Source organism: Psittacula echo (assembly GCF_963264785.1).
Source record: "Psittacula echo genome assembly, chromosome: 9".
Taxonomy (NCBI): domain Eukaryota; kingdom Metazoa; phylum Chordata; class Aves; order Psittaciformes; family Psittacidae; genus Psittacula; species Psittacula echo.
The window spans coordinates 2,638,844-2,662,251 of record NC_137745.1 but is presented as its reverse complement, the minus strand read 5'-3'; the positions used below and the strand labels follow the sequence as shown (position 1 = coordinate 2,662,251).

The 23,408-nt window shown below is 38.5% G+C and overlaps 1 protein-coding gene across 1 annotated transcript in view; it reads right to left on the bottom strand.

The window, feature by feature from the left end:
- IARS1 (isoleucyl-tRNA synthetase 1) overlaps positions 1-23,408 on the bottom strand; it is a 109,846-nt gene that overhangs the window by 84,238 nt on the left and 2,200 nt on the right. Inside the window, exons 2-9 of the mRNA XM_080625790.1 lie at positions 23,043-23,133; positions 20,669-20,793; positions 19,994-20,150; positions 19,397-19,516; positions 16,531-16,613; positions 5,692-5,809; positions 2,830-2,981; positions 758-841 (exon numbers count right to left, since the gene is read on the bottom strand). Of these exons, the coding sequence (XP_080481916.1) occupies positions 758-841; positions 2,830-2,981; positions 5,692-5,809; positions 16,531-16,613; positions 19,397-19,516; positions 19,994-20,150; positions 20,669-20,787 (833 nt within the window). The 5' untranslated portion in view covers positions 20,788-20,793; positions 23,043-23,133. The remainder of the gene's footprint in view (positions 1-757; positions 842-2,829; positions 2,982-5,691; positions 5,810-16,530; positions 16,614-19,396; positions 19,517-19,993; positions 20,151-20,668; positions 20,794-23,042; positions 23,134-23,408) is intronic.

The following is a 23,408-nucleotide window of genomic DNA, read 5'->3' as shown; positions in this document are numbered from 1 at the left end:
AAAAATGAAAAGGATAAAAATAAGAGTGATGGCAGTGAAGGAGGATAGTTGTTCTCAGAAGAAATGTTAGTCTTTGCTTTCTAATTATTACGGGTTTGTGTGGTGTGGGTTTTTTACCCACTACACAAGACTGAATGAAGTAAAAAAAATATATATATTTGCTGTATTTCACCTCATCAACAGGCTGACATCTTACACAAAAGATTTAGAAGCCAAGCTACATATTTTAAGGGAGCCAGAGAATTTAATGACTAAACAATACCTATTTTTCCACTGAACCACGATGAATAAGCAGTCTTCAGAAAGCATTAACTGCCACTAACTACATAACTTAGGTAGAACACTCTATAGAAGCAGTATTTGCTTCCTAAAGACAATGGTTTTGCTTTTGCCCATTTCTCTTTAAATAATTACATAATGTTTAGAAAGCATTCAGCATTTGGACAATCTCCAGGGTTTTTTTGAGACTTTTAAATTAACGCCTTTCTATGAAAACCCACAGGAAAATGACTAAGGAACCTTCCCACTCCTCACAGAAATACAACGAACCAATGAAACTTTTATTCTATTTGTAGCTTCATGTGCAAGACCAATTTCTTCTAGTAAATTTCCATTTCTTTTATAGATTTTTGCAAGACACACATATGCAGGGAAACCCATCTTTACATAACTACAAAATCCAACTTCTTGAAACGTTTAAATTCTGATCTATAAAAATACTGGAAGCTAACAAGTGTGCAATAATTTATGTACTTGCCTGTCAAGTATCTCATATTCACTGTCAGATTTGTAAAGTGCTATCAGCCTGGATTCCATCAAAATGTAGATCTTTCCCGTGGCACTATCTAGAATATAAAATAAAACAAAAAGTTACATAAATCTCAATTTAATATCCTCATTTGCACCATTATGAAACCTTCCAATTTATGCAAGATGGTATCATATTAGCTATAAAACTAATAGAATAATCCTGCTGATCGACAACTAGTTTCCAGGTGCTTCTTCCCCATACAGCCACTTAACAAACACTTTTCAAGAGTTAAGTTTGAACAGAAACCACAAGATGAAACCCAGTGCACTGATTTTCAGTGTGGTTTTTTGTTCAAGAGGCAGAAACACCCTGCCTTGCTTATTATCACTGTGTCAATGAAAAGCAACTGAAAAGTTTCAGTGTATGTAACTGAAATAGAGGGAAACAAGTAGAAGATGAACAATTAACACATAAGATCAAGATTAGGAAGTTGACATCAGGGGTAATGACTGCACTTTACGCTGCCTTTCTGAGATTTACTATTCCAATCAATTTTATGCTGGATTTCTTTTTAAAGGAAGTAAATACAAATAAAAAATGAAACATTACGAAGGAAACCCATTTTCTACTCCCAAACAACCCTAATCTCTTAACTTCAACAAGTTTTATTCAGACTACTACCCTCTCAACTTATTCAGGGTCTCTATCCCACCAGCAGTCTGCAGGCCAAAGACATCCAACCCAATAACTCAGCATCTCAGGCAGGTGTAGGTGTTAATTCTGAAAGTACCCAGTGACTCTTTTTAAAAGAAAGTACCCAGTGACTCTTTTTTTTTCTTTTTGAAAACCAAAATACATTTACTTCTCTCTTAAAACAAAGAAAACCCAAACATACGTAGTTCACTGTAAAGTCCTCTGCAACTTTTCATGTTTAACATTAACATACACTAGATTCATGGGGTTATGTTGGAAGTGGAACTTATACCTTTGGCATTCTTTTACTCCAGATTAAATGCCATCATTAACCTGAATATATAGTTTCCCCCCACTCCTCTTTTAAAACAAAGAAAATGTACACTAAAAAGTAAGAAAAGGTAAGCAGTTTGGGAGAACCTGAAAACAGGAATACAAGAAGTACTTTCATACAAATTCCTGACTACTTTTTTTTGGGGGGGTGAATGTTTTTTAGATGATAATTGTATATCCAGGATAAAATAAATTCCTTTCCTAAGTGAAAAGGAAGACACATCATAAAATACTAACGGCAGGGGGGTTGGAACTAGATGATCTTAAGGTCATTTCCAACCCTAACTATTCTGGGATTCTATGATTCTATACTCCCTTGCCAACTGAAAAAAAAATGGAACTGCAAACCCTGGAAAAAAACTTGAAGCAGTAACAAGAAAAGCAATAGCCTATATTGGTTATGCATCCCACATGGCCTGTTGCATACAATTCCTGAAGTGCTGGTGCTCTCGTGAAAAAGATTACCCTGTAGTACAACTTGTTTAGGCAGGCACAACAACTTGCCCATGAGTAAGCCAAGGCACATAGTCAAATGTAGTGTTACACTGGAACTCAGGGTATATATCTTGCCTTGCATTTGTGCTAAAAATGCAAGACCAGCACCTGACAGCTTGAGTATATTATGGGTTAAGAGTAGAGGGACATTCACTTACTGCAACTTAGCTGTCTTATAGCAGTAACTTGTTCATGAGTCTGAGCCCTAAGAAAGGCGGGAAGAAAAAAAGTTGGGGACAGCCAATCAATCACACTTCCCTGTGTCTTAAATACAGTGTTACTTTAATACAACAGATAAAACGTTTGCTCTTCCTCTTTATTTCATCTATAAATATATCTTAGGGAACAGTTCTCATAATCCATGTAAAATAAGAGCCCAGCAGTCAAAAATCATCAGCCACATAGGAAGAAAAATCTCATCCTCCAAAATAACACTGATCCAACTGCTGCAAAGCGCTATAAATTCAGCATAGAACAGTCTATCATACAAAATGCAAGTACGTATTCACAGGCACTGAAGAAAGAAACGTTCATTGTATGTCACCTTCAGTTAACACTTGCCTCTCAACTTAACATATTGCAATTCTGGATTAACACAAAGGGCCAAGTTACTAGGCAAGGTCCAAGGAGTAGTGGTCCAAGCAAGAAGAGAAATATTTGCATCTTCATCCAGCGGGAAGCTCACAGTCACTGCAGGATCTTGAACATCCTTAAAAACAAGATAAAGTTAAAAGGGGGGCAAGCACGGATGTGAGTTTACTTTGTGCATTAGTAAGAAAATAAATATGTAAGAAGTAGTGACTCTTACTGCTATCTACCAAAACCCATCTTGCAACTTGCCTAGATCACCACTGTAGTGGTGAAGCAGCAGCCACAACCAGTCCCAACACACCTTCATTTGATTAGCACAAACCGTCAGTCCAACAAGGCCAGAGTTAAAAATTCAGATTAGAACTGAGATTTTGAGAATTAGATGCCAGAACAACAGAGAGCCTAGTGTCAGTTCCCTCAGAAACTTTTACAATCCCATTTTAAAAGTTTACGATCAATCTCAACTGCCAAGAAAGTCAGCAGTTTCTCAGATACTGCTACACAAAGCTTTCTCCTACCTTTTCCTCTAGAGTAAGGGAGTAGGAAGAATAAATGTCGCTTAAGAAGATGCAATCTCTTATTAAGAAGTTGTTTAAGGATGAAGATATCTAAGCGTATTTAAGGATATATTTATTTCATGGTATTTAAGGGTTTCAATTAATATTTAAGTGTAAATATTTAAAGGTTAAAAAAAAAAAAAAAAATCACAGGGCAGGAGACCTTTGTCGGATACTCTATAAAATTTTGCCTTCAGGTAAGTCAAAAGAACCAGTTGAAAACAAAGCTCTTCTTTCAGACAAGTACCATCCTGTTCAGTCACTTCACATCTCATATATTATGAAAAACAGCTTGAAAAAGCAAGTCTGACCTTGCAAATATGATTTTTTTTTTAATTCATTATTAATTTTAAATGCCAAACAAAAATGGGTACCAGGTACAAAGACCCTAAAATCACGAATAGGTCCTATCCCCTCATTATGTCTACAGCAAGGCTCTAGTTTCCCATGGAACAGTTAACAGCATCATGAGACAGGCAGCTATTTATGTCTGAGCTAAGGACTGCTCCAGAGGGAATTTACTGTGAACATCTGGTGCAGCCAACAGTAAAACATAAATCTTACATAACTCTCAAATCACCCTCAATACCAAGTAAAGATGGAGCTATCACTACAGTTCTGTCTATACCAATTGTTAAATGGCACTGTAAGCTACTCATTTTTCTAAAGCACTAAGTTGATCATGTAGATACAAATAACTGGCAAGCCATAATAAGATAACATCCAGGCTGCCAAATTAATAGCATTGTATAATGTTTCAATCTGTTCACAAAAGTATACCTGCTTTCATCCAAAGCACTTCTTCAGTTAAATCTAATACAAGCTGTTGACATAGTTGACTCAAGTGTACATTGGATGCCTAACTCAGTTTCTCAACTTGCTTCTCATGTCGTATTATTTCTCATTATTTGTGTCCGGATTCTCACAGGATGGATAAACAGACGCCAAAGCCTGCTTTCCACAGTGAAAAAGATAACAGCTGCCTTACACCCAGAAATGGCTGGTTTTGCCAAGAATAAATCATGTCAGCTTATGGACCCATAACATTTCAGTCTTCAAAATACCACCTCTAGCAAACAAAGAAGATAATCTTTGCGTGAAGTGACAGAGCAGCACACCCTCCCCCCACACACACACTAATGGTTTTAAAGTAAGAAATGGCATCTAAATATTTCATTAAGTCTCAAGAAGAGAAAAGAGCTTTGCTTTATAGAAAAAGCACATACATACACACACCCCAAAAAAAAAACCCAGAATAGTTTATGTGCTAAAGAAAGCTCATGAATCTCAGCCTGTATGAAGTGTCAGTTAGTAAGTACAAGCAAAGTAATTACTTCAGTTGTCAGTCATGAACATTGAGGTATCATTGCAGGTCACACTTTCTTAAATCACAAAACCTTTATTCTTCAGTATGGTCTAATAACCCCTCAGCAATATGCAAAGCCCCAGTATCTGTGGACTGCACTGTACTACAAGTCTATTGAAATTTCTTTCCTAAATGCGATTTTTGGCCAAATTGGCCTTTTTTAGACAAGATATGAAAATGACCAGATGTACAATTTGTGCTAGCTCTCCATGGTAACAACCTAAGTGAATAGAGAGACCTGGGTGGAGACTGGAAACGAAACCTCTGTCCATGAACTTAACATGAAATTTGGAAAACTGGGACCCAAGTTCTGCCCTCACATATGCGAACATAAATTTGTTTCAAATGAGAAGCTGCACCTACAGTATCTAGGCATTCATTTTAAAGGAATACCTTCTAAAACACAGCATACCACGCATGATATAGGTAAAACATTTCCTGGAATTTCTCAATCTGAATTAATGATTCTCTGAAGAGCTATTAGCCTAGTGCTCTACAACCAAACACAGCCTTTGACAATTCCCATTAATCCCCTCATAAAAGACTTCAACTCTGTCAAGGACCTTCATTTTTTTTACCATAGAAACCCAACACAGTGCAATACTCATCTTGAGAGCCCAGAGAGGAAGTGAGAGTAATTTATCAGAATAAAACAAAGTATGTACTTTATAGATCTGTAGGTAGTAACCAAAAAGAATGAGGAAGAAGGCTAAGATCAAATGATCTGAATAACTACAGCGAAATATAATTAGAAGTAACCCATTTACCTGATTTTTTGCTATCAATTTGAAGTGCAATAAAATGCTTATGTACCACCAAGCAAAAAATACTAGTTTTCCAAATCCAAAGTTAAGACAATAGAAAAAACTGATTGCAACATATAATGCACATGTATACTGACTCACCTTGTAATTCTGATGGGACTCAAAGTTTGACAGTGGAGTGTTGCATGCAGTTGAAAAAGGCATGACCTTAACACCTCTATAAACCAGTCCTTTGTCATACAGTTGCTTGAAAACCCACCTGGAAGTACACAAGAAACATGAAATAGCAGTTGGCATTTCAAATTTAGTAAATCAACAGCAGAACAGGGTTCTGCTTGAGCTAGAGTGCCATTCTGAATAACACCTTTCTTAAACAATCAATTGTCAACTGAAGACAGTATTTGCAAGTCAAAAGGAAAGAGATTAATTGATTGCAACTGTATTTCTGGCTGACTTTTACCTTTAGCTGATTCAGCCAGCTTGGTTTTCCATGCACTGACTGCACAGCACACAGTGTTTAGTTGAAACATAAAACTGTATTGCTGAATAACCTTTCTCAATTTTCTTGAATACAAAGACCACCTGAAATTTGAACTGTTAACAAGACTGCAATCAGTCATAATTTAGAGAGAAGTCATGTAGTGACATGGCTGCTTACTTATTACATCATCTTAAGCACCTACTTACTACAGCAACTAGTGCTACAGCAGACAGACAGATACAGGTTAGATACCTGGCAACCCACTCCCCAGTAAATCCTGACTATCTGAAGAGCATTTTTCACAAAAGGGCACAGCTAACTATGCAAAGTTTACATTAATGCTCTCCTTGATCAGCTCATCTCACTCTGGACTCAGTTCCAGCCCAAAATCACAGTCTCACATTAAGCTTTAACTCTGTTTATGAAATTTTCAATACAGCCTGTAGCATATTTGGATCCTTACAGTGTCTTAAAATAGTCAAGACAGCACATAGTATTACAATATGACAAATTGTGTCAATGCTCAAGATGAACAGAACCTGGAAGAGACATTTCACACAGCAACTCATCAGGCATCCATGTGATGCCTGTGATTCTCTGTATCTGAATACTGTGGAGCTTACTAAAGGATCACAAACCTTACTTCAACCTACTACACCATCAGTATCAGCTGATCAAGTCTCACTGACTTGCACGCTTAGAGTCGCTCTCTGCAGAGTACGGTAATTTCAAATTCCAGATCCAAACTGTTAAACAAGGCTGACTTTAAAAGCTCCTTTACTCAAAATATGTTTCCAAACTGCCCTGATTTCTTTTCTGGGTCCCTTTCCAGATAAATGGCTCATTGCTAAGCAACCAGCCCCATCCTGGCAAGCAGCACTTCCTTCTGCAGGCTGTCATATTGAGCTTGAGAATCTGGACCTGTATTTAAGTCAGCATCTTGCCTTCTATGTTTGAAATCATAACCCACAACACAAAATGCAAGCAGACTATTGCACTGATTTCTATCTGCAACCCGAAAGAAGAACATCACAAGATATGCACTGGCCTGCTGTCATGGAAATCACAGTGTCTTGACTGGAATAACTATTACCATACAGATCAGACAGCAGAAAAAAGTACAGGCTTTCATATTGATAAGACATGCAGACCACTCAGATTCATTCACGGGCCTCTAGAAGTCCAGAATTTCCTACAGATAGTCACTAACATCAGGAAAAATATATAATCTGAAGTCTAAGATGGATAACACCTCAGAGACCCTCAGCAGCATCCAGTTCTGCCACAGGAAGAACCAAACCCAGAAGTCTTTCAGAGCTGTGCACTCCAATGAAGGCGTCTTACCTTACACACACAGTTCAAAAGTAACCTTTTAATGTAATAAATATCACCCACAGGCAAGTTATGGCTGCCCAATCTCTAACCCATATTTGACACATAGCGGTGAGTGCATCTGTTTCACGACAGAGACTCTACCAACTTAAACTGGCATAAATATAAATCAGTTTTTTATTAAAAAATAAAAAAATACATTTGTAAATACAGTTTCATCAGCTTTTAGCATTTACACTGAAGCTGCCTAATTGCAGCAGTTTTTGTGCAAGTTAAAGATTTAAATGTATGCTTACCATCTCAGAGCATAACTAACACAGACTGTGACAAGTGACAGCACTTACACTGAAGGTGTTCTATTTGCCTATCAAAACCAGTTAACTAAACTATCTATAGAAAAAAAGCTCCACTTTATCTCTATGTTGAGGACCATTTTCAGAACACAATGCAGCTGCATATGCGAGACTTAACTGCAAAGTGCTGGCGTAAGCAGATCAAGGAGAAAAGTGATGTTTGTTCCTCATAGACTGTTTCAAATAGGAAGCTCTAGGAGCAGAAGATATCTTGTGCTTAACTGCTATGTAGTCATAAAAAGAAACATCGTCTGTAAGAGTGATGGTTGCTTAAGCAATAACATAGCATGCTACATCTAAAGCACATATCAGCTAGAAACAATAACAAGGAAATGGTTATGAAAAGTGGTGATTGAGTAACCTGTAGAGGAATATTTGTCCGGTGGGTTTTTACTGGCTATTTGTCATAACACTCTTGTAAGCTTAAAGTATATAATCAAGCGACTTTGTTAAATAAACGATTCTGTACCTGCATGGAGTCCGTGACAACATGCATCACATCTCTACTTTCTGAAGAACACTGCCTACTAACAGCATAGAAGAAAACTACTCGGAGAAACACTGAATATTTAATTCGTCTGTAAATATAACTGTAAACTCAGAAAACTGTAAACTCAGGAAAGGTGACCACCACATGGAGCTGCCAAGTTAAAAATCCAAGCCAGCATCTCCCTCTTGTGGCAATTCTGCCCTGTTGCAAACCAACTGCTCCCCAGCTGTTCCACTGCTGAGCAAAGAGAAGGGCTTACAAACCACAACACTCTTCAGAGCTCACTCATTTCTAGTTTATAACCCCTACCCTCAGACAGCCATTCCAACATAATAAGCAGAATTATGAATGAGTCAATACTGCTGTGTGATGCAACAGCCTTCACTGTCACTGCAAAAAGCTGTTCTCTCAAGAAACACCAAACTGGTTTCCTTAACAAAAAGCTTCCAAGAACAGTTCTTGTGTGACCATCAGAAGCAGCACATAGGAGATGACTCCCGACCAGCTTCCTCCTAGCATCCATAAAACCCTCCTGCCCACCTAAAACAAAGCAGCTCCTAACAGTGGACCTAGTTCTAACAGTCAGAGTCAATTACACACCAGAGTTCAGGTTTTGCTTCAAAGTTTGAGACTTGGTATTTTAGACAATAACCCATCAAAACATGTTTTAACCCTTATGTTTGCAAAATGCTAATTACTTGCAAGAAAGAGGGTCTAGGTTTGTAAGTCAAATATGAAACTGTGGTTCTTTCTGAAAAGAAATAAGCTAAGAAAACCACAGGGCTCCTTTCTGCTGACAAACGGAAAACATTTACTCTCAACAGGTCAGAAATCAAAACCTGTTCCTGTACTTCTGCTATGTTTCTCCTCAAAAGTAAATAAATACAGCTGCATCCTCTTGGGTGTGGGAGCAGCACTTACATATTCCTTTACTGAAGAAAAATGCTGTTAAGGAAACTGTGAACTCAAGATGCATATTCCAGCCACTTATTAACAGAAAACACTGTCCCTATAGATGGAAGGCATCTTTAACTTCTAAAAAGAGTAACACACACTGAAGTTTGTTGTTCCTAAAGTGTCATGAGGGGACGATATACAATAACCAAGACTGTGAGTTACTCTTACCATACGCATAACTTCAAAGAAATTAGAACACATATTCATTGATCAATATTCATTGATCCAAGTCACATACACGCCACGCAAACATCACATGGATATAACTCCTACAAATGAAGTTTCTTCTACAAAAGATATTGATCAGTCAATGCAATACTCAAAATACCCTTAGATTCCCATGCAAAACCGAACATTTCCCAGCATCCTCCACCAGATGCAAAAGCAAGCTGTCCTCTTCAAACACATACACTGACTTCACATTGAAGAGAAGGATTTCATCTCAGAGCTTCTCAAATTCTTAATGCCATTCCTTTTGGGTATCAAGTGATTCCAAATGATTCTGTGTGCAAAAACTCAGTATCTAAAGATTTGCTAGAGGTTTGAAAGCTCCTAGCTTTCCAGAAAATCAAAGTACTTATTACTACCATTGAGAAGTTATTTTCAAACTCGCATCAAGCATTTTTTTCCTTTTTAAAAACAAAACAAATACACAACAACAAAAGAAACCAAAACAACCAAAACACACCACAAAGGTATTGTAAAATCAGTTCCTGACAAAGACTAAAAGCAAAGTGAGCAAGTCATTACAACAGCAGGATCTAGAAGTTCATTATTTCAACATTTCCATGGTAGTATAGAAAAATGTACAAAATCATTGCTGTGTGACCTAGCATCAGTTCATGTCAAGATAAATGACAATTTAACAGCCTCACAAAAAAACTACAAACACCACACTGTGAAAGAAATTCTATCAGTCCAGCAAGCAGAATGCAGCCAAACAGCACCGTAAGCAGCAGAGATTGAGGAATAGGTTCTCCTGTGATTCATGAGCAACACTTGTAAGAAAAGATGAAATCAAAAAGAAAACAACAATGAAAAACAGATGCATGGGGATGAAAACCAGAATGACTCAACACTGAACATGAGTCAAAAAAAGCATAAACCTAAGAGGAACATTAAGTCCAATAACAAACACCAACAGCCTGTCTTTAGAACAGCATTTCTGAAAAACACCTTAAGACAGACAGGAAGAGCAATTCTAGGGCCTAAGAATCCTAAGCACAAAATTTGTCGAGTCTTATGTTCAACTACCAGTGAAAACTTGAAGATCCTAGCATAAAGAGATCATTCTGTCCCAGGACTACCCTCCAAGCTGAAACTTTTGGATCAGTGTGTAGAAATGATTCTGGATCAATCCAGATGTGTAAAATATCTGTATAACAGAAAACATAAATATCTAAACTTGATGCTAGACTTAGCCCAAAGATCATCCAACTAAGTAGGAGTTCAGCATATCTTTCTTCAAAATACAGGCAAGGAGGTAAAACAACAAGGATTGGAATGGTAAAAAGATAACAAGCAGACTAGAGCACTAAATGCACAAAAAAACATACAACTATGGAAAAAAATTGAGATAGCTAGTAGAAAAAAAATGGTCAAAACAGCGCTCTTTTGAGAAGTATCTCTCTAAATAATGCAACAGTAATTCCTATTAGGACCCACAAATCTATTGTTCTGAAGTCATTCTGGTTAAATGCTGGATAAACTACACATGCAGAGAGAAAAAAAAAAGTCAAGTCAGAAAACCATTTTTACTGCTTACACAGAAAAGCAAAACCAAAATAAAATGTAACAATCCAGCTGCTTTGATCTTTTTGTTTTGCCAGTCATCCTCTCAAAGGAGAGTCCCCATTCACCTCCTCACTGAGATGGGCTGAGGCAGCTGGACACTGACATGAGTGACGCAGCTCATCCTGAGAATATAGAGAATGGACAAAAAAAAAAAGCCAACATCAACCATCATGCCAAAATGAAAATACAGCAACATGTAAGGAGTCAAGCAACCCAAGGCAAATGTTGTCTACAACCTCTTCAGCTGCAGCTTAGAAGGGGTGCAGTGGCACCCCAAGCCTGATGCTAAGGCAGAAGAAGGGGCAGGGCGGCAAGGCCAAAGGCCACACCTAATAAGGAAAGAAAATAAGATCCCCTCTTGACAATCCTAAAGGGAAAACTGAAACTGGAACAAATAAGATGGGTCCACTGGAAGGAAGGCAGAACTGGACGAAGTGCCCCATCACCAAAGGAAGCTCCATATTGCATTTCAACAGGAAACAGCACAGTTTTAGTGCACAGGCACGACATCAAACATGTAGAATAACAATTTTCTACTGTAACTAGGGATGTTTCTCATTCTCCCCCAGCCTATCTAGTGTTACCACAAAAGGACTCAAGAGTACCTTCTTAGGGTATATTTAGTGGAGTGTTTCCACTACCTGTGGTTTCATACCATATAAGCATGTCATGGAACCCTAGAACAGTTTAGGTTGGAAAAGACCACATCCAAGAAAGGATGGAGATTCTCCCTAGCCCCCCTTCTGTTGCTAATGTATTTATAGAAACATTTTTATGTTATTGTCTTTTATGACAGTAGCCAGATTAAGCTCTAGTTGGTCTTTGGCCCTTATTTTCTCCCTGCATAACCTCATGATACCCTTGTAGTCCTCCTGAGTTGCTTGCTTCTTCTTCCAAAGGTCATAAACTCTCCTTTTTTTCCTCCCCGAGTTCCAGCCAAAACTCTCTGTTCAGCCAGGCTGGTCATCTTCCCCACCAGTTCACCTCTTCTCACATGGGGACAGCCTGCTCCTGCACCTTTAAGATTTCCTTCTTGATGTATGTCCAGCCTTCCTGAACTCCATTGCTTTCCAGGACTGCCTCCCAAAGGACTCTGTCAATCAGTGTCTTGGGTTCAGCACTAGCAGTCATTTTTCTCCTTCTTTGTAGCTGGAGCAGTGCTGTGTTTTTGACTTTCAGCCTGGGAACAGCGCTGATAACACCGATGTTTTTAGTTGCTGCTCAGTGATGTTCACTCTGACCAAGGACTTTGTGAGTCTCATGCTGTGCCAGGGAGGAAGGGAAGCCGGGAGGAAGCAGAGACAGGACACCTGACCCAAACTAGCCAAAGAGGTATTCCATACCACAGCACGTCATGCCCAGTATATAAACTGGGGGCAGTTACCTAGAAGGGCTAGATCAGTGCTTGGTTGGGCAGGGTATCAGTCGGTGAGTGGTGAGCGGCTGTATTCTCTTCCCTTGTTATTTCCCTTATTATTATTATTGGTGGTAGCAGCAGTGGTTTGTGTTATACCTTAGTTACTGGACTGCTCTCATCTCAACCTGTGGGAGTTACATTCTTTTGATTCTCCTCCCCATCCCTCTGGGAGCGGGGGGGGGACAAAGGGGTGGGAGTGAGAGAGCGGCTGCATGGCTCTGAGTTACCGGCTGGGCTTAAACCACGACAACCAGGCTCCTAAACAGACCGAAGTCTGACTTCTGGAAGTCCAAGGCATCAGTTCCATCGACCCCCCCTCCTTACTCTTCTGAGAACTGAAAACTCTTTATTTTGCGATTGTTGTGCACAAGATGGCCTCAAACCATCACATCACCCATAAGTCTTTCACTGTTGACACACAACAAGTCCAGCAGGGCACTTTCCCTAGTTAGCTCCCTTACCTGCTATGCCAGAAAGTTCTCTTCCACACGCTCCAGGAACCTCCTGGCCTGTTTCCTCTCTGCTGTACATACTTCCAGCACATATCTGGGAAGTTGAAGCACCCCCCAAGAACAATGGCTAGTGGCTGTTAGACTTTACAGCTGCCTATAGAATATTTCATCTGCCTCTTCATCCTGCTTGGGTGGTCTGTGAGAGACTCCCATCACGGTATCTGCCTTGTTGGCCTTCCCCCTGCTTCGTACCCATAAACATTCGACCTTATAGCCACCATCATTAACCCACAGAAAATCAAAACACTGTTTTTAAAACTGAATTACACCTGAAGTGCAATAGCTAAATTTAGACACTAGATGGTGACAGGAAGCTGTTTGACCCTAAAGCTGTGCCAAGGAGGAAATAAAAACTCATCAGATCCACAAATGTGTCACCACTCTGCCCTCAAAGCTATTCCCTTCCTCCTCTCCTCAGCACTTCTCAGGCTGTTTCCTCAGCAGCCAGGGAGAACTGCTCCTGAGATGCAAACTCACAGCCAGCCTGAGAACTATGCAGTAAGCCAGCAGTAAGACAATAATTCACTAGCTTGGTTTTTTGGTTTTGTTCTGGTTTGCCCCAAAGCTCATGTGCTTCTTTCAGCCCAACTGTAGACCAGTAAAAAGTTTAAGATCACACCAAACTGCTCTCAATTTCACTCTCATGACCTGTACAAAAAAATAAAACCATTACTACTCTGCATGTTTGTTCAATGCTAGCTCAAGAACATCCTCCTTGTTGCACCGCTTTCAGTGAAGGACATACTTTCATTGAGATTCAAGCTGGCTGCAGGATGGATATACGAATTCTGCAGAGTGAGAACTTACAAGTTCTATTTAAGTTATTTCAGACATGAAGAGCTGACTGTCTTCTCTCTATCAGAAACCACTGCGGAACCACCTTTTAATGACACCAACCTTCAGCATTTACTGAAAAACTCTACCTAAACATGCCACAATTTTATCATTGGATGAAGTTTTGTTCTGAGTTCAAATTTAGCAGCCTGAAAATGCGTTCTACTGTCAGCCACCATAAGGCATAGCAGCACAATGCCTACAAAGCAGTTGTTTCCAAGAAACCAATTACTGAAACAAATGAAAAAAAATGAAGAACACTCTCTAGCACCCTGAGCTTGCACAGTATCTATACAAACCAAAGATACCTTTGGTTTCCGAGTCCTTAACTACTTCAAGACTAAATAATTGAATAAAATCAGCCACCACTGAAAACAGTATTTCAGAGAAAGCCAGAAATTCCACTTGAGATCACGCCAGAACTGCAAGCCTCAGGAAAGGCTAAAGGAGTTAAAAAACCAAACAAATAAAAAGGCAAAAAACTCGACCTGAACAGATGATAGGTTCAGCTGATTTTAAAAAAAGACAAAATCCTTACCCTATTTTAACTATAAAATCCACGGTTGCCATGATCACGACCATTATTATCATCAAGGACTTTTTCCTGGGACTAAGAGCAGCATTCTACTCCCACAGGCAGAACAAAACAATAAAACAATTGGACAGGCCAATATGGTCCCCAGGTTACAGTCAGTGCAGAAATTAATCTGCAGTTTCTCTTTCATACTTAGCTGGACACTAAAGGTCTCAAAGAGGGTTCTTTTATATATTTAAAAAGGAACTATTAAAAAAATCAAATCATAGAATGGTTTGGGTTAGAAAGGACCTTCAGATTGGCCAGTTCCAATGCCCTGCCAATAGGCAGGGATACCCTCCCACTAAGCCATGTCACCCAAGACTCCATCCAACCTGGCCTTGAACACTGCCAGGGATGGAGCATTCATCACTTCTCTGGGCAACTTGTGCCAGTATTTCACCACCCTCACAGTAAAGAGCTTCTTCCTTGTATCCAATCTGAATCTCCCATTTAAGTTTAAACCCATCACCCCTTGTCCTATTGCTACAGTAGCCGACTCCCTCTCCAGCATCCTTGTAGGCCCCCTTCAGATACCGAAAGCTGCTCTGAGGTCTCTACGTAGCTTCTCTTCTCCAGGCTGAACAGCCCCAATTTTCTCTTTGTATGGGGGGTGCACCAGAACTGCTTAGGTAACAATCTGGTTTTTTAATTGTACATTACCCTGTTGAAAGCACTAACTTCAGCTACAGTGCTGTCTTTAAGCATTAGCTACCTTAGCCTTGAAACCTGCATCCTACGCTCCTTTCCCATTCCCTTCCTCCAACCATTCCATGCAAAGATTGGTGGTTCCACCTCCTGTTTTACTAGACAGCAAGCTGGCAATGGCACTGTAATGTGACCCTTTGAGACTTAGATGACTTTCCAGAAAACACATTTTTAAAATCCGCTTTTTAAAACATGTATTTCATCACACGATTACACAGAAACGTTAACAGCATCAGGAAGCAAAAAACTAAGAAGTTGACTGCCTACGTATTTCCTAAAATCTCATACCACAGAGATTTCAGATCCAAAACTTGTATTTTAGAGTCTGTATCCGGAGCAAGCATTAGAGGAAGCTGGAAGCTAGATGAAAGACTGGAGATTTTCTTTCAAAGGGAGAAAAAGAAAAAGCACACCAACCAACCAACCACCCACAAAACGCTTCGGCTGTTGAGAAAGACCCTGCAGCTAGTTCCAGTCAAGTATGTTTTTTAAACCATCCTTGGAAGATGCTAGTTAAACAGGACTTAAGGTGCCACTAAGGATTTTTATAACTTATAAAAAGAAGATTTATTGTCAGTCAGCTTTTTAGCTTAGATATGCAGGGTTTCTTTGGCTAACTTAAACATCTGCTCCCTTCTCACTGTCTTTTCAATGCTCACTGACATTTCAGCCCTCTACATCAGTTTCACAGACTTCTAGAAGTTCTGTCAATCCTTTAATGTAACTACATGTAACTAACTATACAATCACAGGTTATTAGTAAAACTAATATTGAAGTACACCAATAATACTTTAATATGCACGTAATCTGCTTTTCAATGGCTTTTTGTCAGCATATGCCCTACTAAACTTTCCCCTGCAATTCAATTTGTAACTCTATCCCCAAAATGACTGAATGTCACCATCTCTTCAGTGTTAGGTCAATTTGATTAGCCTTAATCAATAAGTCTTGTCTTTTGGAATTCCAAGTCTCCCTGAACGTATTGCCAAAATACTCAAACTTTACTTAGCTCTGCACCAGGAGCCCAAGACAGTTATCAAACTATGCTGCCAAGAAAAAGATAACAGCAGATTCACAGTTTCTAAATTCAGACTTGAAGAAGAGGTTTAGTGCTAAAGCGAGTTTGGATAGTTTGGCAATTGCAGCTGACAGTGTGAAGAACATCAAGAATGCAGAAATACAATGTAATTTCCTAAACCAAGCAAAGAAGATATTAGGAGATCTTCAGAATTGCTTTTAAGTTGACATATATTAGTAAGATTTCATGGCTCAGTAGAAGTGGTACTGTTGAATTTTATTGCGAAGAACCCTGCTATCTTGAAGAAAAAAAAAGCAAGTCAATTAATTCTGTCACTTCAACATCAAGACATTTCACACCACCTTAATTACTCTGTCCACTGTTTATCTGGATTTGGCATGTTTCAAAGTTCCAGTGATACATGGACTGACACATCTTTACAATAATTGAAGCCTTCTTAATATTTCAAATTTATAAAGCATATATGCAATATATGTAAGTTAACTTACCACACAGACTCCATGAACTCAGGATAAAGAGTTTTATAGTCATTTTCAAAATCAATCCAGCGTCCTAATCTGGTAACACTGAACTGTTAAGAAACAAACACACAAATTGGAAATTTATCATGATCTTTCAAGATGCCTTTCAATATTTATTCTGTGAAACAGCTTGATTAACTGTAGTGTTTGTCCCATACCAATGAAACACATCTAGGAAATATTTTAGCCTGGCAACAGTAACAAAGACTGTATTTAAACTGGCAAAAAATGAAATAAGCAAAGAATGAAACCATGAACATAATTCCTTAAGAACAAGGTCACACAAGAGGCAAACACGTTCAAGGCTACTGAAGAGTAACGGTGGATCATTTGCATCATTCATCAAACAGAAATGGTGGATCATTCAAGGTTCAGCTGAGGTTCAAGTGCCTGAAAATTGCTTTCGATTACAGTGGTCTTGCTTCTATTTTTAAAGCTACTGACTGCAGAGACAGTCAAAATCCAGACCACACAGTCTATCAGCTTTCAGTTATATGAAAACATGATGTAATTCAAAGACAAAGAAATGCTGAAAGAAATTGATATGTCACAAGTTATCAAAACTTATTCAGAGCCGACTGCCCAAAGCTATTACAGGGCTGTCAACAACCACAAGACTGACAGGTGTCAGTCCTGACTCAGAACAGATTATGGTCACATCTGTTGGCACAGAGTATGAAAACTAATGAGTAATAAAAGCTAGCTATGGGATTCACTTGGACAAGTGGTATCCTCTTGCCAATGTCACAGCTATCAGAACCCCCAGCTCTGCAAATAACCACAGACACCTGTTCCAATACTGTTAGACACAGACCATGTTCAGTGTCAAACCAGTAAAGTGAAAACAAAGCGAAAGAAGTCTCTCACTTCTATATTTTCACATAATACCTCAAATATATCAGTTTTGATTCTGACCTTTAAGCCACTCTGACATTCCACTATTAAGACCCAAAGCCTAGGACTGATCAGTAGAAGAATCCATGAACTTGATGCACTGAAAGGTCTTATACATCCAAGGAACCTTCCATATATTTCATAAGCTTCAAACATTCATTAGCCACTCCAGACAGAAAATAAACACTATCTCCAATAAGAATGTTGGGACTGCATAACACTATCCCAAAATACCTGAATTTATTACCAGCCAAATCACAAACAAGATACTTAAACAAATTTCATTACTTCTATTATTAATCAAAAAATATATGTCTGTAAAAATACACACATACACATGCGCAAGTTTTTGCACAAACCAAAATACAAATCTATTTACCACCTAAAAGACTTCAGTATTTGGCCTAATCAGCACTGCAAAAATACCAGTTGCTGAAGACACAGCAAGTTAAAAGGAACAACTACAGAAAATAACACATGAACCAGAATTAATCATTATATTTCTATTTAAAAAAAGCAACAAGGAATCATTGATGATGTTTTTGAAATACAAGATTTCAGGGTATAGATGAATGTTGTATTTTTGAAAAAACAAATTCTGTGCTTTTCATCCAGCTACTTGCTTAGATTTAAGCCACAGCTATTCTGTAAAAGGCAGTTGCTGTTTCTTAGGATAATGCCATTAACTTCAGAATGCACCCAAGGGCAAGAGGCAAGTGATACTGAAGTAAGAAATTGCTATTTCAATCAAAATACAGCAGGACTAAAGAACACACAGAGGGTTGCGAAGACGTAGAACAGCTTCTGCATGAGGAAGAACTAAAGAATTAGGCCTATCCTGGCTAGGAAAAGAAACAACCAATAGTGAAGATAAAGATTCACTGGAAACTGTATTATAGAAGAGCTCTCCAAACTGTGTGTAGGAATGCCTTGATGCATATACCCAGATTAAAAATGTAGCTAGAGAAATTCATGAGGGAAAATAAAAATATCTGTTAGGGATTATAAACTTTGGGAAAAAAAAAATAGAAAAAAAAATTATTTGCCCTAAGAAGGCCTTATGTCACACAGGCTGAAAAGATATGGTTTGTTCTTCCACCCTTCCTTTGGCACTTGCTATTGCATGCTGTCACTATAATAGAGCAGCACAGCAGGGAAAGCACCTGAGCCGCTCCTCCAGAAAGCCATAGAGTCATCTTTCACTTCAGAGACATATTAGGCTGACAATAAAGTACTGGGCCAAATGTACTTTATTCTGGCCACGGTGCTAAGGACAAATTTAAGAAGCATCAGGTTCTCTGCATGAGACTAATATTATTCAGTCTTAGGAAAAACCAAACCTGTGCCTCTCAAGAAAATATCTAACCCATCTACTTGGAACAGCTCTTCAGTCTCAAGAGCCTGCACAAAGAAATGCTCTCCCTGTCACTATATTCATGGGATACAAGATTTAGACCAATATTTTCTTGGAAGACTGAGGGCTAGAACTTCTGCTGTTCCAGAAATCCAAGCTACAGTTCTACACTTTGGCAATTACAAGACTGAAGGGAGGCAGAAAAGCCCAGAGGTTAACATGCATTTTCTTTATGTGGTTCATTTGAAAACCAAATTCAGATCTTACTTCCAATTTTCCAAACAGAGAAGACATGAAGAAAGAAATAACTTGTTCAAGATATCTATTATATGCTCGATATATCTAGTTAGACATTTTGAGCTTCAGGTTACCTTAAAGTAAATCACAGCAGTCTCCCTGTTCTGAGCCCATAATGTTCCTTCTGTTCCCCTTTTAGGATCACCAGTGAGAAACACAGAAGCTAAAGGCATAAGATTTATGCAAGTGATCAAATAGACAGAAGAATGAAGCTCACCCCAGCTGAAAATCTTCTGCACACACACAATTAGAAGCAAACAGCAGAATATACACCAAGTCTTTACTTACCTCCCATTCCTTTGAGTATCTCATCACAATTCCTCTGCACTGGTTGTTGTATTCTTCAATGCCCATCTTTGCCACATCCTCTGGCCCTTTAATGCCTAAGGTCTTATCAATCTCGTATTCCTGGGAGCATTGAAAACAACCAGACAAAAAAAAACCATGCTGTCACCAAAAGCTTTCAGGATTTCCCTGAATAGTTTATTCACGCTTTGTGAATTCTAATGAGGCTAAAGGGTCTCCTTTATCCTTTTGAGATTTCATCAGTACTGCACCTGAACTAAGCAGATATTTCAAAGGGTAACTCTGGTGTGATTGTTTCTCTCCTATCTTCAGAAAAATTATATACATACCAAATAAACAGATGTTTATAGGAATTAATAGTGCCTGAAGAAGGGCAGGTGACTCGCCTACATGTATGTGCTTCCTACATCACCACACAGGCAGAAGCCAGAGCAACACAGTGGACAAAGAACTTTTCTTTTTTTTTGTTTTTGGCAAAAAAGCCAGGCACAAAAGCAATAGAAATGTGATTGATAAGCAGGTAAGAGCATGCAAATAGGAACCAACAGAAATATCTGCAGACAGATTTATTACACATACCACAGGTAAGCCATGGCAATCCCAGCCAAATCTTCTGTCAACATGAAAACCACTCTGATGAGCAAATCTGGTCACTATGTCTTTAATGGTTCCTGCAAGAATATGGCCATAGTGTGGAAGCCCAGTAGCAAACGGAGGCCCATCATAGAAGTTAAATCTACAACACAAGACAACATTGTGAATTAAATACAAAACTGAGCATCAAATCTTCAAACAGGATATCTGTATGCTTATGCTTCTTACATCTTAATAGGACAACATCAATTTCTTCCTCTTCTATTATCAGTCAGCAGAGGTACTACGTTGGCTGTAGGACTAAAGAGAACATCTGAATTCATTGTGTTCCTTCTGATTGCCAGTTCTACCAAGATTACTACTGAAAATACTGGTGTGCTGCTCCACAACTGGCAGGATACACTTAAGAGTTGCCCTTGCAGATTTCTCTTATAACCCCACCAAACAGGAAATTAGTTTTATTACTACTGCTTGAAAACTGTTGGTACTTCACAAAGCAAAACATAAATGGTAACTGACACAGCGACAGCAGCATTAGCCAAGACTACCTGCAAAGGGAGCAGCTGTTGTTAACAGAACTGAGGCAATAAAAAAGTAATTACAGCTAAGCCAACCTTGCACTGTCACACACAGCTGTGACAGCTTCTAACAGGTTCTTACCTAGGTCTGTTCTTTGATTGCTTTAGGCATTCCTGGAAACAATTCAGATTTTTCCATAGTTCCAGTATCTTCTCTTCCTCTTTTGGAAAGTTAATGTTTTCTGGAACTTGTTGAACCATTCTTTCCTAGCAACAACCAAGCAGAGAAAAGAAAATACATATTGAACACAAGTGAGAAAAAATGACAAATACAATTTATTGTCTTCCAAACCCATATCACCAAACCACATCCCATTTTTTTTCCCCCCAAAGAGTTTGATTCAACAGACATTTTTTGTTACGCTTTTATTTTTGCTTTTATTTTTGTTGCCAAGCCAACATTCTCAGATACTCTTAAAAGCAGCTAGACTTCAGACAGCATAGTTGAAATGCGCTGCCATGACAGATAAACATGTGAGAAGAATTCAAACAGAAGAGAAAAAAGCTCAAATGGCTCAGCTCTGAGTCTTGAAAAGCTCTAACTTCCAGAAAACTGACGAAACTCTCAATCTCTTTCTGGTCTCTTCTGAGCGTTTTCTTCAGTTTTACAAGTATGTCAGGACTAAACTTCTTGCTGGCCATTTCCTGAAGGTCTTTCCTTATTTGATGGATTTTGGCCACTAGAGCCTAAAGCCATTCCTCAAGTCTGGGTAAGTCAATGAAAATCACTACAAGCAAAATTATGTATAAGCAACATAAGAAAGAGAATTCTCAACATCATTAGAAACACACAATAGGGCTGCCTGGTGTTCCAGACATGCTAAAAGATTCAAAGGGGTCACATTTCAAGAAAATGCTACATCAAACACTATGCAAAACCTTTGGGGAATAAGGATATTTAAGACAGAGTTCCATAACAGAAGAAAACCGGTTAAGGAGGTTGTAACAGATGACAGCAGAGAAGAAACAGGCACTCCCACCACTAACTTCACTGCTGCTGCCCCTTGGCACACACTTACACCAAAATGAGCTGAGCAATACAACAGCCTTAAGTTTTGTTTTCATTGTAGAATTACAACTAATGGCACATGGAAAGAGTCTTCTGATTTACTCAGTTTTCTCAAATAGTAACCATAACCATCAACAAATGCAAATGCATGAAGACAATACTTCAAGTTACAGTTGACAGGCTGCTTGGTAGGGCTAAAGTTCCAAAACATGTACTTAAATGAAAACCAAAACACCAGAGAAATCATTACCTCAATGCTTGAACACCTATGAAGTGTGCCCCAAAATGAAACCAACAGACAAATCCCACCATTCATAGTTTTTGTATAAATGACAGATGATTCTCCCTACTAATAAACCCAAATTATCAAATAAGAGAAGAAATTCATTGAGAAATGGACAACCTAGTACACACGTGACACAGCAGCTGGAGAGGAAATCACAGCATACACAACTTTTTCTTCAGTACAAAAGTTTTCTTCATATGTCAAAACACTAATGAGGCCATGCCATTTCTCAATAATTTGATCACAGCCACAAGATCACAGAGACAATGGAGATAATACAAAAATCAGCCTTAAACATTATTTCCTACAAGCCAGTTGACTTGAGGATTGAGGATCTGCACATCGTACTTCTATCAAGCTCAGCCTTTGCAGTCTAATGGTAACTGCAAAAGTTTTGGCAACTGGCCCAGCTGTCAAGTCCCTATAATCTAATAAATTAGATGCAGGTTTAAGGTTTGGTCTGTAACTGTGACCAGGCTATGGAAGCTGCTCATGTATCACAGGCTCCATGCGTAAATCACAGCATCACTTTCGGCCCATTCCTACCAACTGAAGCACTGTACGCACCAACCAGTGTCCAGTAACCACAGGGCACAAATTCATACACAATCTGATCAATATTACAGAAGTTTGTTATGGCAGAATTAGGGAAATAAAAAAAAATTACTGATGAAAATGAATATGTAACAGTCACTACGGGTCAATTTTTTCAAGTTACAAAACAGAATTTGAAACAGGTTGACCTAAAGCACAAACCATTTCTAAAATCTGTCTAAGGCTCAACCTCAGCTGAGCAAAAGGCAAAGAATTTTGTGTACAAGAAAAGCATCATCAGTTTATAGACAGAGGTATGAATAACTCCATATATGTACAGCAAAATAGTTCATTACCATGAGCAATCTAGGTACTTTAAACAAACAAACAAACGAAATAAAAACATCAAGGCAAACTCATAACTCAGAATGCAGACCAAGTGAAAATATCACAAGTGATGTTACAGAAATCATTATACAAAAGCTTCTAATAAAACAGCACTTTGGGACACACATTAGTAAACACAAGCGGGGTTTGCCTTCCTGCTTCTCTGTTCATTTTCTGCTGACAAGAAATACTAAAGTTTGAAACAATACACCACTGGGAAACTTTTTTAAGTACACTCACGTTTTCTAAAAGATAACAACATCCAATAGGAAAGGTGTCAAATTCTGTAGATTGTAATACAGCAGTCTCAAACTTAGGCTGGGCTTCTTATCTAGAAGAAAAAAACATAACAAGCATTAAAGTCAGAAAACTCAGCTTTTTGTTTTATTTTCAATAGTAAGATTTTTTTTTTTTAATCAGTACATTTTTTTAATCAATTAGGATGTCACAATGAATGAAGGGAACCAGTATTTTAGGAATTCGTTGGATTTAACACACATCATATACAGACAGATGGTTAAAACAAAGTGGATTTCAAGATATTGCTAATTTTGTCAACTGAAAAACAGAAAAGAGAGAGAATCAGAATGAACTAAAAGTGTACAA